Raw genomic sequence first — 14,015 nt, 5'->3', positions numbered from 1 at the left:
AAACACACTCTCACACACACACATTTTCAATATAATGAAGTTTAAAAACAGACTTTAACGTGTGGTGAGAGTGAGAGTCGGCACTTCTCCTTAATGAAGAACTCTTTCTACCTTCCACACAAACCTCATGTTTGCTTCATTTAAATTTTGAAGAGATAAAAAATATTCACCACAAATCCAGTGAAACTTAGAAACAACTATTTTCTTTTGTGGAAACATGTTTTTCCTTCTCTTGTATCTTAGTAACCACCTCACCCCCCCCCCCCAGGGGGGCTGAGGTGGTGGCTGAGAGACGAGAGGAGTTTCTTGAAAGTTTGGACAGGAGAAGAATAAGAAGGGGGGGGGGCTGAAATTGAAATGAGAGGGTCAGATGAGGTTAGTCCCCCCCCCCACCCACCCACCCCCCGCAGAGACACACAAAAGTTTTACTGTGACTTGTAAGTCAGCAGCTCTGGAACCTGAAACAGTTTGTCGTAGAATTAAAGTCGAACACGTTAAAAATCTTTATTCAGTAGAAAAATAAACAGAATTAAAACCATTCGTCTGTGATTTTACATTTACACATGTTCAACCTGTTCCTGGTGAATTTGACTGAACACACCTGTCGGTCTGCAGGGCGGAGCAGACAGGTGACCTTTACCTGCGTCCCTGTGTGAACCGAGTATTTATATCTGATCCAATCAGATCTCAAGTTCAGGGACCAACTGCACAAAACACCTGGAGTCTCCTGAAGGTTTCCTGAAACTGTTCACTGCAGTTTAATGTTTTGATCTGAGTTCATGGTGATCGATCAGCTGTGAGAGTGTCAGACGCTCTGACCGTCTGCTGAACACTGAGCTGAGGTTTCCATGACGACAACAGGAGGAGAGAGAGCACCAAACTACTTTAATGTAATTTTTTCTTCTCTGGCAACTTTCGTATGTGATACGTTCACCGCTATCACAGGCGCCGATGCCAGAAAACCAACGGTCTCCATGGCAACTGTAGAATTTTACAGCTGTAAAAGTCTTAGGAAACCTCTGAAGAGAGTCTGTGCAACAACCTGAAGAAGCTCCCTCAGCTGAGAACTCAAACTTCAGGAGAAAACTTCAGGTGTTTTGTGCCGCAGAGCTGGACACATCAGAAGAGACGAACGCTCCAGCTGCTGTTAAATCACCGTCGGCTCAGTGACGGTCGACGTCCGGCGGCACTGAGACGGCTCCAGGGTTCAGGTGTAATCCATTAATGCAACAGGTAAAGATACAGGGACAAACTGGAGCCGAGCTTCATCTCATTCTTTAGAGCAGAAAACGCATTAAATAGTCCGCCTTACTCTTTTTCTGAAGGCGTCAGCCATCACTGATTTGAATAACCTTGAAACCGTCGATGTTCCCGTGTGAACAACCAGCTGGAAAAGATGTTTTAACCTCAGATAGATATTTCTGAGCAGCAGGACGCCCTTCGTCTCGATTCTGTCATTTAGTAAAAAAATATTTATTAAAAATAAATCATCTTAAAAACCAAAAACTAAACGCGGCGCCCTCGACCATCCGGCGCCGCTCTACCACCCGCCCTTTGCGACGCATTGGGAGTAGGTCTGCCGGTCCAGGTAGAGCACAGCGCACACCTGGCTCACCTTACAGGCTCCCTCGCAGGTGATGCTGTCGTTGTACCTGACCATGTAGTTGCTGAAGTACCTGTGGAAGGCGGCGGCGTGCGGCAGCCTGAAGCTCAGGCCCAGCTGCAGCAGGCTGCGCGGCTGCAGGTCACTCAGTCCAAACGCCTCCGTCATGACATACTCACGCCTCCAGTCCGATCTTTGTTTGTCGTTGGCTTCCGTCAGATTCAGGTAGTACTGCCAGATATCCTTCAGAGGGAGAGAAAGGCAGCGACAGGAGGGGGGGAGGGGTCAGACACAGTCTTTGAGTCTGTCTGAATGGCAGAGACGGGTTTTGTTTTCTGATTGACGCCGTGATTAATCATCGACAAAGGTGAGAGGAGGCGTTCGAGAGCAGGACGTTTCAGTTTGATCTGAGTTCGTCGTCGAGCAGCTCTCCTCTCTCCTGCGTCTTCCCCCTCTTCTTAATGTCAAGTAAAAATCACTATATATATATATATATATATATATATATATATATATATATATATATATATTTTACTTGAGTATTGTATTGTTTCTTTTGGAAACTTTTACTCCACTAGACTTAAAAGACTAATGTCCTTTTGACTACATTTCTATGAAGGACTCTTACTTTGAAGCAGAACTTTTAGTCAGTGGAATAAATTTTATTTTACTTTGAAATTTGAATTATCATCGTCTTCTTCATTTTGCTCTTTTATTGCTTTTACTGTATTTGTGTGTGTGTGTGTGTGTGTGTGTGTGTGTGTGTGTGTGTGTGTGTGTGTGTGTGTGTGTGTGTGTGTGTGTGTGTGTGTGTGTGTGTGTGTGTGTGTGTGTGTGTGTGTGTGTGTGTGTGTGTGTGTGTCCTCCCTCTGTAACGTTGGTCAAAGCTCTTTGTAAACTCTGTTTTTAAAAGGTGTTGTATAAATAAAGTTATTATTGTTATTATTTGTACTTTATGTGCTTTGTGTCTGGGGCTGTTTTATATGGTTCGGCCGGTGAGATTCAAGCATCTGGTGGAACATCCTGTTACAGCAGAACTTTACTGCTGATGGTTTCAGAATAAGAGTCCAACAGTTAAACAGTGGGTGGAATGTGCAGGTGTTCACATGTAACTATAAACGGCGGGCAGGTAAACTGGGTGTCGCTCAGTGGAGCAGGTGATGTGCAGTGAGGATGTGAGCCGACTGACGCTCAGAGCTTCTTACCAGCACGGCGAAGTCCTGGCTGTGGTACAGGTACATGCGGAAAGCCGGGTTGTTGGAGTACGGCTCCAAAACATCTTTGATGGGAGTAACAGCCGGAGACACGAACAGAGAGCTCAGAGGTTCACCTGCAGAACAAACGGGACAGTGGGACAGGTGTGTGATGCAGTCATGTTGTAAACATCCCTGGTTATAATGAGTCCTGTTCCACACCACGTCCTGTCTGATGCGACCTCAGGGACTCACAAGAGCAACACATGACTGAGGCCGAACATCTCAGGAGTAATTGTTTTACTCATTAGACTAAATCAAGTCAAAGAAGTGTGGTCGTGTTTTTACTCCTCTGCCCCGGCGACAGCAGCCATCTTGTTTTTGAGCGTTGCCAGCGCGGCACTGTAAGACATCTTACAGACGCACTCGTTACCTTTCTGGTCCAGCAGCACCATGATGCTGTCGCGGTGGGTGTGGCCATAGAAGTGACCGGCGACGACATGACTGTACTTCCTGAAGATGGCGACCAGCCTCTCGTTGTGGCTCTCTCTGACCGCGGTGGTGTTCCTGGCGAAGGGCAGGTAGCCCACCGGCACATGGGCTATGATGTAGACCTGAAGCACGAGGAGAGCCGCATTTACAACCCACAACAGGCAGCAGAGTGAGGCAGGTCAAAGGTCAGGGCGTTAGGATGTGTGAGACCTTCTCCAGGCTCTGAGCAGCTTTCTGCAGAGTGGTCTCCAGCCACTCGAACTGTCCCGCCGGGTCCGTCATGTTGCTTGTGACTTTGTTGGGTCCGTAGTAGAGGATGGTGTTGAGACTCACCACCCGCAGACCAGGCTTCACCAGCTGGGAGTAGAAACCACCTGCAGCAACAGAGCTGAGCATGAAACGAAGCCTGAAGCTAACTGGACGCTAACCACTGACTGTTAGCATAACATGCTATAGCTTCATCTGGACCGTATGAGGTAATAAACAAACACTCTGTAAACAGAAGATCTCTAGGTTTGACTGAATGATGTGAACACGTCACTCTGACAAACTGTTATTTTTCTCTACTTAAAGCGGCAAGAACCTCAAAGTGCCCACAAGTCTTTCATTTCCAATGTGAGCCGGCCTCTGTTTTCCAGCTCATGGCCCACGTCAAAATCCAACCACATAACAATATGGAGGCCGAGTAATGTCTGATCTTATCAGAGCACTTTTCACTTTAATGATAACAACCGAACATTTAGGACTGAACTGGGAGCAGAGGAAGCTTCATTCTCCATCTGTCTCTTGACTCTGTTTTTCTTTTAATTCTTCCTGTTGCTAACAGAACTGTTTCCAGGGGACACAAAACAGTGACGGACCCGGCTGGGGGGCACTTGTTGTTAAATGCTTCGGCTACTCGTTATATCAGTGGTGTTTGAAAATAAGCTGAAGGTGATGTTTTGTTTGCTTAGCCTTAGTCTTAGCCTAAGCTGCAGTGTGTTGAGCTCTCAGGGCCACCGTACAAACGCAATATCTGCCAAAATGAACACAATATGATTTTTTTTCTTTGCATATCGTGCAAATTGCCCTAGCTGGGAATTAAGGGGCGGAGTCAGGTTCTGCCAAGATGGCGGTGGTGGTGCAGCTCACTCTGAGCTTCAGAAACCTGTGGGTGACGTCACGGAGGCTGCGTCTTTATTTACATCAGCTAATGAAACAAACCTGTAACATTGGGTAAGTTAACTTTATCTAAAACAAATGATGGATTTCATGTAAAAAACACATGAACTGACAGGTCACCTTGAGAAAGAGTGAGCAGAGCTTCAGTCTGCAGCCAGGGTTTCCACAGCTGGGCAGCAGCTTTGTAGATGGCATTGGTGGAGGTCGGCATCTGGTCCTAAGAACAAGGATGGAAAAACAAACTCACTCTCATGTACAACAGATGTTACAATGAAATAAATTATATCTTTCAATCATTTCAACATATAAACAATCTGAGACGTGTTAGGGTTCGACTCACGTCAGGGTGAAAATATTAAAGTGAGATGCTGCTCGTCGTCTTACCTGCGGCCAGTAGTCGTGGTTTCCCAGGGCAGGGTAAACGGTCAGGTTGGGGAAGTGCTGTCTGATGGTCTGGGTCATATTACTGATCACCTGGATCACGATGTCTGTAGAGAGCTCATCCACAGGGACATGAGGTGGACTGTCTCTGTGAGAGAGGGAACACAGGATCCAGTATGAACAGCAGATAATGATTTCAGACTCAAGCTTCCTCTGCATCAGTGTTAGTGCTACTGAATGACTGAGGCTCCAGTTACATGTGAACAGCTTCAGCTGTTTTCTGGGTTTTTGAATTTTGAAATCTGGTCAAAAAACTGAAACTCAAACATCTGCCAAACCTATTTGGAGTAAAAATTGAAGATGAAAAATCGACTCAGTTTTGTCAGTTTTAAATGTCAATGGTATGATCCGAACATAACGTTGTCTAGATAAGCTAAAGCTAAACTGTTATGTAGTTACAAGCTAACTGTTTGTCGTCTTCTCTCCCTGTCAGACGTTGTTGTAGCAGATTCACCTGGAGGGTCTCGTGTTAAAGAATCGACTGAAAACACCCTCCCAACCCAGGCTGTAGGAGAATTGAGTAATTATTTGCTGTGGAAGCAAACATGTTAAATATTTCCAGAGAGGGGAATTTAGCACGACTTTAAAATACATTAACTGCAGTAAAATCTAAAGGAAGTTGCTTAGTCAAGACTACGGAAGCCCTGAAAGGAAACTGAAATTTTTTTATTTATTTTTTGTCAGGATCATTTTTTTCAAGTTTTTTTCATCTTTATAAACAAGGAAGAAAAATCTTTTTTTTAAGAAAATGACACATATTTTTTCCACTTGACTCTCGGGTTGTTTTCACAGATAAAAAACAAACAAACTTAGAAACATTTTTTTCACAAAAAAACAAAACAAAAAAAAGTTCACTTGCCTTTCAGGGCTTCCGTACATCGCTCCGCCGGTCAGACCCGACAGCAGAAATCACGTTCAAAAAACAAACACTGTTCCCTCTGCATCAAATCATCACTGTTGTCAAACATGGCTGCCTCAGCTGATTTCTTCTAAACTGTCCAACATTGCAGAAATAACAAGAGTCCCACTGTACAACAGACTTCCCCCTTCAGGGAAACCAGTAACAACAGAACAAAGCAGAAAAAAAATCTGCTTGCACAGAGACTTAATCCTTCACCCGGGGCGGCTTTTCAAGTTTTAAGTGGCAATGCTTTCTCTTTAATAAGACTGGGAATTCCTGGCTGAGCTGATTAGCTGCAGCTGTATGAAGGTATTTCTGCTGTGACTGACGCCCACATCTACACTTGTTCTGTGTCACTGCCACACTGGAGTGAACATTAGCTTCTCTCCTTTATGCTAATTTCATATTAGCTGCTCAGATGTAACTTTTAACTCACTGTGCCTTTTGCATCTCTAACGATGCTGACCGGACGATCACTAAAACATGCAGAGAAGTTCTGAGATTGGGCTTTTATTTTGTTATTATGAATGAGCTCCAGTGTGCGCTCACCCACAAACCTCAAGAGAGATAATAAAGTGAAGTTATAGTCAGCAGGGAGCAAATATAACAAGAGGAAGTGACACTTTTGCTTCCTGAAACACATGAGAGCACAAACCTGCACTCAATCAGAAACATTAAAGCTCCATGTTTCTTCTTCTGTGTTTTATTTGAAGTGTTGATCCATAAGAAGATATATAAACCATCTCAGTGTAGTTTCACATCTCCTCTCTCAGGCTTCTCTCTGGAGCTCTAGTAACAACAGGTCGGTGAGCCAATCAGAAGAGAGGAGGCTCTGAGCCTCTCTTCTGATTGGCTTACTGTTTTCTGACTGATCCAATAGAAATAAAGCAGATTTCAGGTAAAATCACTCAGAAAAACCAAATCCTGCAAGGTTTGGATGGTGGGTCCAGGTGGGCGGGGCTTGGTGACTGCTTTGTTGTGACATCACAAAGTTCCAGAAGTCCTGACGGCTGGTTTTAAGGCTCAGTTTCTGAATACAGGCTGTGTGCATTTCTCTGTGGACTGAGGCTTTGATACTTTCACAGTATTAATATAGAAGCTAGAGCTTATCTATAATCACACTACACAGTATTTCTATTTTATCTTATTTAGTTTAGATTCTGTTTTATTCTTATTTTATTTCTTGTTACATTTTCCCTTCTGCTGCTGTGTCAAATTTGAATTTGAATTTCCTCTATGGGGGATCAATACAGGTATATCTTATCTTATCTTATCTGGAACCTTTAAAACCTCATCACTTTAGAGAGAGAGAAGGGTTTTAAAGGAAGTGTTATCATGTTGCTGTAAAATGAAAGAGGATGTGAACAGAGGTGAAGCCGATCATCATCCCTCATGGGCGTACTGACCCGGTCCATATGATGAAGTCCTGCTGCCGCGTGAGCGGCGCCATGTGAGAGAAGGCGGACTGGATGAGGCGGTAGGGAGAGTCACACAGGAAGTCCCCAAACAGGCCGGCCTGGGCGGCTGGAGCTCCTTTGGAGGAGAAGCAAACCTTGGTGGGATCTGGGGCCAGGTGGTAGGTGGGGTCCAGGTGGAGGTCGGTGATGTGCCAGAACCTGCCTGGATAGACGGAGGGACGGTGAGAGATAGTGAGGAGAAGGCCGAGATAAAAATCCTGAAATATAGTTTAAGTGATTTAGTTTAAGTAATTTTAGCTAATTTTATTTAAGTAAAAATCTAACGTTAATTTATGATTGGCTAACAGGAAATTTAGAGAAACTATCATTTGCATTTCACAAACTGCACTGCCGAGAAAATGTCTGTACTTTAATTTTTAGAAATGACAACACATGCTCTATACTGCGATATTTTTGACCAGATTTATTCAAGTAAGGGTTAAAAACTATTTCATTACATATAATTAGTGTATTTGTTTGTCTATTAATGGTTTGGGTGTCTGATGAAGTTCTGTGTTTGTAATGTATCACAGGGCTGATATATTCACCATGTCTTACATTATTATCTCACAGCGCCGTCTTTCTTTCTTGGTTTAATTTGATTATTATTTCAATATCATTTGTTGCAAAGTTACAAAACAAACTTAAAACCTGTTTTGAAATTAAATTAATAAAAGTAAAAAATCCATAAAACCATCATTAGCTCCATTAAATGTACAAGTGCATTAAGAGATTGTTCTCTGGCCAGACTCCGTTTGAAAAACTGCCAACTATTAAGTTTTTGATCATCTTTAAAAAAGAAAGTAGATTTAACAGAATAATTTAACGCCTGATATAAATCCACCAGGTCTTGGGGTCAATTCGGCCAACATGACATCCAACTTCCGGCTTTAGATTTAAGAAAATATCGAGTTTTCTCTCGCGACCAAACCCGGTTCTCTCTGTTCAGTGAAGCCTGAAGCAGACAAACTAACCGTCTTCATTCCCGCTGTGGATGTTGGAGCTTGTAGTTCTGTGGAAAGTGACACGAGGCAGAAATAACCCAATACAGTTCTCATTAGCCGAAAGACCCGGGGTTTCTACTCACCTGTGCCCGGCAGGTAGCTGCTTCTGGTCGGAGCCGCCTCGAGCGGAGCCGCGGTGCACAGCAGCAGCAGCAGCTCCAAACACGGAAGTTGTTCCATGTTGAGTGTGTTTACAACTGATACTACGGTGAATCACACAGACTGAATATCACCTACACTCTCTGACCTGTGTAGGAACCCTCTGAAATAAACAGGAAGTACAGCGCACAGCTGGTCACGTGATCACGCGCCTGTGTTTTGGAGGAGGAGGAGGAACTTGTGGAGGAGGAAGAGGAACAGGTTTGTCCTCAGTGGCGGGAATTAACAGAGTACATTTCCTAAATATGGAACTGAGGAGTAACAAAAGTCATCCCAGACCTTTGACCTTATTAAGACGGTCAGTACACACACACACACACACACACACACACACACACACACACACAACTGGGGAACAGGGACAGTAAGTGTGTTTCCATTAACCTGCTAAATGTGCAATTTGAAAATGCAAACTTAAAAACAATAATGGAAAAATGTCTTCGCTCGCATGATTCGACAAAGCGATATTTTGCTAAAGTAAAATAGTCAAGTCGTGGCGCCTGTCGTATCAGACCGAGAGGCCGACAGGTGGAACTGTTCATTCAGTGGAAACATCATTATCAGCTGCGTTCTGTCGACTTTCCTAAAGAAATTATTTCTGTTTTGTGCAAAAGTGCAACAGAAACCCAGAAACAGAAAGTCTGCTGTTCCTGAAGAGACAGACTGACACTGAATATGTCAAACCAATATAACTATTATCAAAGCGTCTGAAATCAGGTGAAGTGCCATCGTGTTGATGCAGGTTTATTATGCAGCAGGTTTTCAGCTGGTGTGGGACATTTGTGGAAACTGTGACTGATTCTCAAACTAATCAGATTCTTTTATTGTGAAACTAGAGTAGTGACACAGTGACACTTCATGGCCTCGCATCTTCTCTGTTCCCCTCCTCCGTAGAAAGGTCAGAGGTCAGGTAGGGATGTCATGTGAGAGGTCGTGGCTTCAAAGTGTGCGGTGAGTACGGCGAAGCGTGTGTTATTTTAGAGGTATGATGTCACCGATGACAGGTGAAGCCTCGCCTCTCGTCTGTACCACGTCACCGCTTTTGGTGGCGGTTTAAATTATGAAATGATATCAAATGATATTTAATAGTTTTTGGTTTATAACACTGACTGACATTCACTGTTTTATTTATCATGGATCCACCAAGGAAAACTACGACTTCTCCAGTTTGACACTTTGATCTAATTTCCCACAATAAAGTACGAGTATAATAAAGTAACATTATTATAGAAGCTTAGGTTTATTTAATTTTTTTTCTAAAAGACATATGTTGATTGCTTTTACAGCACTTACTATCATGGAGGACCAGGGACGTCATAGGCATTAAAAACAGGATTTGTGAAAAGAATTTGTAAATGAACGATTAATCCATCAATAAATACTTCGGATTTAAAAATGGATTTACAAAAACAACATAAACCATTTATAAATACAATTATTAATTAATGAATAAATAATAGACTTTGAAAAACTATTTGAAAGGGCATTTAAAAATGGGAATACATCTGGAGTCTGTCTTTAATTTCCATTTTCAGTTGCTTTTTATCACTAGCTAATTGATTAGCTTAGTCATTTAGCTTCTCCTTTCAGCCTCTTCATGATCTGGACCGTCGGTGCTGGTAAAACCCACTGGTTAACTCTCCAACCAATCAGAGAGCTTTCAATAATAAATGTTTTTATAAATGTTTTATGCTGTTTTTGTAAATCTATTTTGAGATTGTTGGTATTTATTGATGGATTAATCCTTCATTTATGAATTCTGTACCATCATATCTGATACCATCATAGTTTTCCTGATACTTTGTAAAATACAAAGGTTTGCATTTGCCTGTTTTACATTCTGACCAGTAGATGTCGCTCTTTTAGAAATGAAGCTTTTGTGGAGCCGCCTTGCAGAACTGGTTCAGGTGTGACCATCACTAAGGTGAAGGTTTGGACCGACAGGTGCCTGAGGGTCAAACTGATCCTCCTATCAGAGGACATGGATTCATTCAGTGAAACAAAGGAACCATCAGAGACAAACATTTTCTCTCTGTGTTTTTTATTTCATGTTTCACAGGGTTGCAAAGACGATCCATCCATCACGACAGAAATGTATTCATATAAAAAAAACAACAGTTCTTACAAAACGTGCAGCCTGCGGGTCGTGAACATGTGGAGGAGCATGAAGTGCAAAGAGAAGCAAACAGTCAGTCAATAATAATTATAAAATCAACGCTTGTTGGCTGGTTCACTGGGAGGCTGTTGCTCGCAGACCTCATGCCTTCTCGTAGGTGCGCACCGCATGGATGTCTTCAAAGGTCAGATTCTGCAGGACAGAGGAAGCGGTTACCATGACGACAAACTTAACCACCGAAGCAGCTTTGTGGCAGCAGCTGAGTTTAATTTATTCTACACAGAGGAGCTGAATCCATCGTCCCGACTGAAACAAACTGATTCTTGGCTGAAAGTTCGAAGTGGTTTGTAACTTTTTGTTCCTTATTTCTTATATATCTGCAACGCCTCTGTTTTTAAGGGCCTTTGTTTTTAAAAAGATCCTAAAGAAACCACCTGAAAAAGTTTCCCACACACGAGACTCTTAATAATAATATTATTAATGATAATGTCCTCAGAGTTTATCACCTGCTACTGTGACTTTTTCTCTGAATGGTTTTATTAAACTTTAGTTTCCAATAATCCATCTGTCATTAGTGGCTGCAGTGTTACACTAGTGTGCAGAGTTCCAGTGTCTCTCTCTCCTTCGTTAGTAAATGCACTTCATTAAAGTCGTGTATAAAGTCGAGCCAGGCAGGAATAAGAAGCGACTGTTTGTCTCACCATGACCAATTTGCCGTCCTTGATTTCTCTGACAAACTTGGTCTCCTTGCCGTCCCACTTCTGGACGTGGACCAACTTGTCTCCCTCCAGAGCGACTGTGGACTGAAAGACAAAAGAGGAGAAGGTTTTTTGTTGTTATTTTGGCAGAAAATGTGTGAATTAAGATGCTGCCAAATGCGGGTCTATTATTTCCAGAGGTCTCAACATGTCAGGCCTCGTCACTGATCCACCAATAGAAAAACAAAGAAGCACTCCCATAATAACTTCATTTTTTTATTTATCATCAGAGAACAGTGATGAGAATGAAGTCTTGGATTAAATACATGATTTGATTGAACAGAAGCAAATTGAAACCCTGCTTGTGTCTCATATACATTTTAGATGGACGTGGTCTTACTTTGCAGTTCCTGTCGTCGGCGGTGGTTTCGTCAAACTCCTCCCCCAGCTTGAAGGAGATCTCTGTGTTTTTGAAGGTGCTCTGGGTGCGGACCACCACCTTGTCGCCCTCCTGGCTGATGATCACAGTCGGCTTGGTCACATTACCAACCTGCCGGGTGGCGAAGCCCACACCTGAGCAGGGCACAGGGAGGAAAGCTTCAGCTTTACTGCACATGTGAGTGAAATGAAACAAACAGAAAATGGTCCAATAAAGAATAATCACTCACCAAGTGCTTTCATGTACTCATCGAAGTTGTCGCTGTCGACCAGTTTCCAAGTGGCACAGAAGGCGTCGACCATGATGAAGGCTTCTTTCAGAGAGGCAAACTAATGTCCAGACGCACTGAGCAAGCTGCAGCTTCTGCAAGTTTCCCCCTTGTGTCATTCTGCCTCTTATTATTATGCATGCAGGTGGGTGGCTTCAAGCATCCCATTGGCTCAGGAGATTTTCTCTGACTTGTGATTGGTTGTTGAAATTGGGTCATGGTCTTATGGACGCTTAGACAAGTAAAAAAAAAAAGCTAAATTAGCCCATTTGTATGCCTAATGATGTAATTACTCTCATGCACGGGTGTCGCTCGGGTTCGGGAGGTAAAGTTTCACATCTCAGCTTCAAGAAGGAAAAAGATTCAACACTAAAACTCCCTGAGGTCTGAACATGAACCTTCTCTGTCAGACTCTGACCGCCTCCTTCTTCACTCAATCAGCAGCTTAATCCATATTTATGTTTTAATTCACTTCCTCGTCTTAATCCCCCGTCGGCCTGGAGTTTAGAGATCAGGCCTCCGTGTGTCTGGAATGTGTCCTGACATCCAGCCAAGCAGAATCAGTGTGTTTGACAGCCCTTTGTCCTTAACTGCATTAACTGCCCCCCCCCTGCAATTTATTCATGCTCAACACACACACTAATGACTGTTACTACATGTGTGTGTGTGTGTGTGGTGTGTGTGTGTGTGTGTGTGTGTGTGTGTGTGTGTGTGTGTGTGTGTGTGGTGTGTGTGGTGGTGTGTGTGTGTGTGTGTGTGTGTGGTGTGTGTGTGTGTGTGTGTGTGTGTGTGTGTGTGTGTGTGTGTGTGGTGTGTGTGTGTGTGTGTGTGTGTGTGTGTGTGTGTGTGTGTGTGTATGTTCGTGTTGTATCTGCTTCAGGAAGTTTGGTGATTACAAACTGTTACAGTCAATAATATCCTCATTTATTGATGATTTATCCATGATTTATTTATTTATCCCGTGTTTCACCTCCATGTGTGAAATTCAGGCGGCACATGTAACATGTCAAGACTTAGAAAAAGGCCTCCTGCACCCAAACCCTAAACCCAACAGGAAGTCAGCACATTTTGAATTTACTCTGCAAATTAAGGACATCATACTTTAAAGAATTCTGGCTAGAGAATTAATTTTTGTTTGGTCGGTCCGATCTTAAAACCTTTGTGATGCTAAAGAATAAAGCTTTTGGGTTTTCGTCAGAGGAACTGCCCGTGGCAGATTTCTGTGTTTCGCCATAAAACAGGAAGTTGTTTTAAGTCTAGTAGACATTGTCCAAACTGTCCCAAACTTTATAAGATTGTCAAGAGTCCCACACTGAAGACATCTGCATGCTAATATGAAGTCATAGTCAAAGCACCACCTACTGAAAACAGGAAGTAACCCTTTCAGTGACAGTCAGTCAGTGTCAGTTGCGACCTTTTCTTGAAACGTTCACGGTCTGGTTTACACTTGATTTACAGCAGGTGGTGCGGACAGGGCGAGGACTGCTGCTTTCATTTCCTTTTGCTTTTCAAAATAATGGTTGAGAGAGATATTTCTGAGCAATACAAGTGTGAAGAATTTACTTTTCTTTTTGGTGGGCAGCTTAATTGATAAGAATGTAGGCAGACATATATCAGCCTTCAGTCACTACTCAATAAACACACGTCTGGTTTGTTTGTATTTACTGGATGTGATGACTGAATAAAAATTAATGCAACCTTTTCTTTGAGATGTTAACTTGTATTTTCTCATATTAGAAATAAACATTGTGCCTGTTACTCACTTGATTGATCTGGTGGCTGTAGATTCAGATGTGAGGATCCCCCTGATGGTCTTTTTCCTTTTCCTCTTTTCACTTCCCTTCCTTCTGTCTTCAGTGTCTTCTTCCTTCTTTCTTTTCTTCTCATGTTCACTGTGTCTTTTTTCACCTTCTTTCCTTCTTTCTTTCCTCCTCTCTTTTTCTTCATCTCATCTGAAAACGTGAAAATCCCCCTAAACTGAACATGTTGTCACAAGGATTGATGAAGATTTAGGTCATGTGTATGTTTGGGTGTCCGCATACTTTTGGCCACATGGTGTTGGCGGATTCAGGGTCTCTGGCGC

At 42.8% G+C, this 14,015-nt stretch overlaps 2 protein-coding genes across 2 annotated transcripts; both read right to left on the bottom strand.

The window, feature by feature from the left end:
- Positions 1–490: 490 nt before the first annotated feature.
- On the bottom strand, positions 491–8,538 carry smpdl3a (sphingomyelin phosphodiesterase acid like 3A). The gene is made up of 8 exons (XM_056405013.1): positions 8,336–8,538; positions 7,198–7,411; positions 4,834–4,978; positions 4,570–4,666; positions 3,499–3,662; positions 3,230–3,410; positions 2,809–2,933; positions 491–1,846 (listed from the first exon to the last, which is right to left on the bottom strand). The coding sequence occupies exons 1-8, from the start codon at positions 8,430–8,432 to the stop codon at positions 1,541–1,543; spliced, it is 1,329 nt and encodes a 442-aa protein (XP_056260988.1). The 5' UTR covers positions 8,433–8,538; the 3' UTR covers positions 491–1,540.
- A 1,897-nt stretch (positions 8,539–10,435) lies between these two features.
- On the bottom strand, positions 10,436–12,050 carry LOC130187432 (fatty acid-binding protein, brain). The gene is made up of 4 exons (XM_056405063.1): positions 11,894–12,050; positions 11,626–11,798; positions 11,229–11,330; positions 10,436–10,719 (listed from the first exon to the last, which is right to left on the bottom strand). The coding sequence occupies exons 1-4, from the start codon at positions 11,964–11,966 to the stop codon at positions 10,669–10,671; spliced, it is 399 nt and encodes a 132-aa protein (XP_056261038.1). The 5' UTR covers positions 11,967–12,050; the 3' UTR covers positions 10,436–10,668.
- Between the last annotated feature and the right edge of the window lie 1,965 nt (positions 12,051–14,015).

Source organism: Seriola aureovittata, chromosome 19 (genome assembly GCF_021018895.1).
Source record: "Seriola aureovittata isolate HTS-2021-v1 ecotype China chromosome 19, ASM2101889v1, whole genome shotgun sequence".
Lineage (NCBI taxonomy): Eukaryota > Metazoa > Chordata > Actinopteri > Carangiformes > Carangidae > Seriola > Seriola aureovittata.
Note: the sequence above shows the minus strand (reverse complement) of the source record. Positions and strands in the feature narration are given on the sequence as shown.

What these genes read in the sequence shown, in the direction of transcription:
- smpdl3a (XM_056405013.1), bottom strand. Translation starts at nt 8,432, where the DNA reads ATGGAACAACTTCCGTGTTTGGAGCTGCTGCTGCTGCTGTGCACCGCG. An exon ending in GACTTCATCATATGGACCGG is followed by an intron (nt 4,979 to 7,197) that starts GTCAGTACGCCC and finishes CCTCTCTCACAG; the next exon opens with AGACAGTCCACCTCATGTCC. An exon ending in ACCACGACTACTGGCCGCAG is followed by an intron (nt 4,667 to 4,833) that starts GTAAGACGACGA and finishes CCTTGTTCTTAG; the next exon opens with GACCAGATGCCGACCTCCAC.
- LOC130187432 (XM_056405063.1), bottom strand. Translation starts at nt 11,966, where the DNA reads ATGGTCGACGCCTTCTGTGCCACTTGGAAACTGGTCGACAGCGACAAC. An exon ending in TGAGTACATGAAAGCACTTG is followed by an intron (nt 11,799 to 11,893) that starts GTGAGTGATTAT and finishes TGCCCTGCTCAG; the next exon opens with GTGTGGGCTTCGCCACCCGG. An exon ending in AGGACGGCAAATTGGTCATG is followed by an intron (nt 10,720 to 11,228) that starts GTGAGACAAACA and finishes TCTGTCCTGCAG; the next exon opens with AATCTGACCTTTGAAGACAT.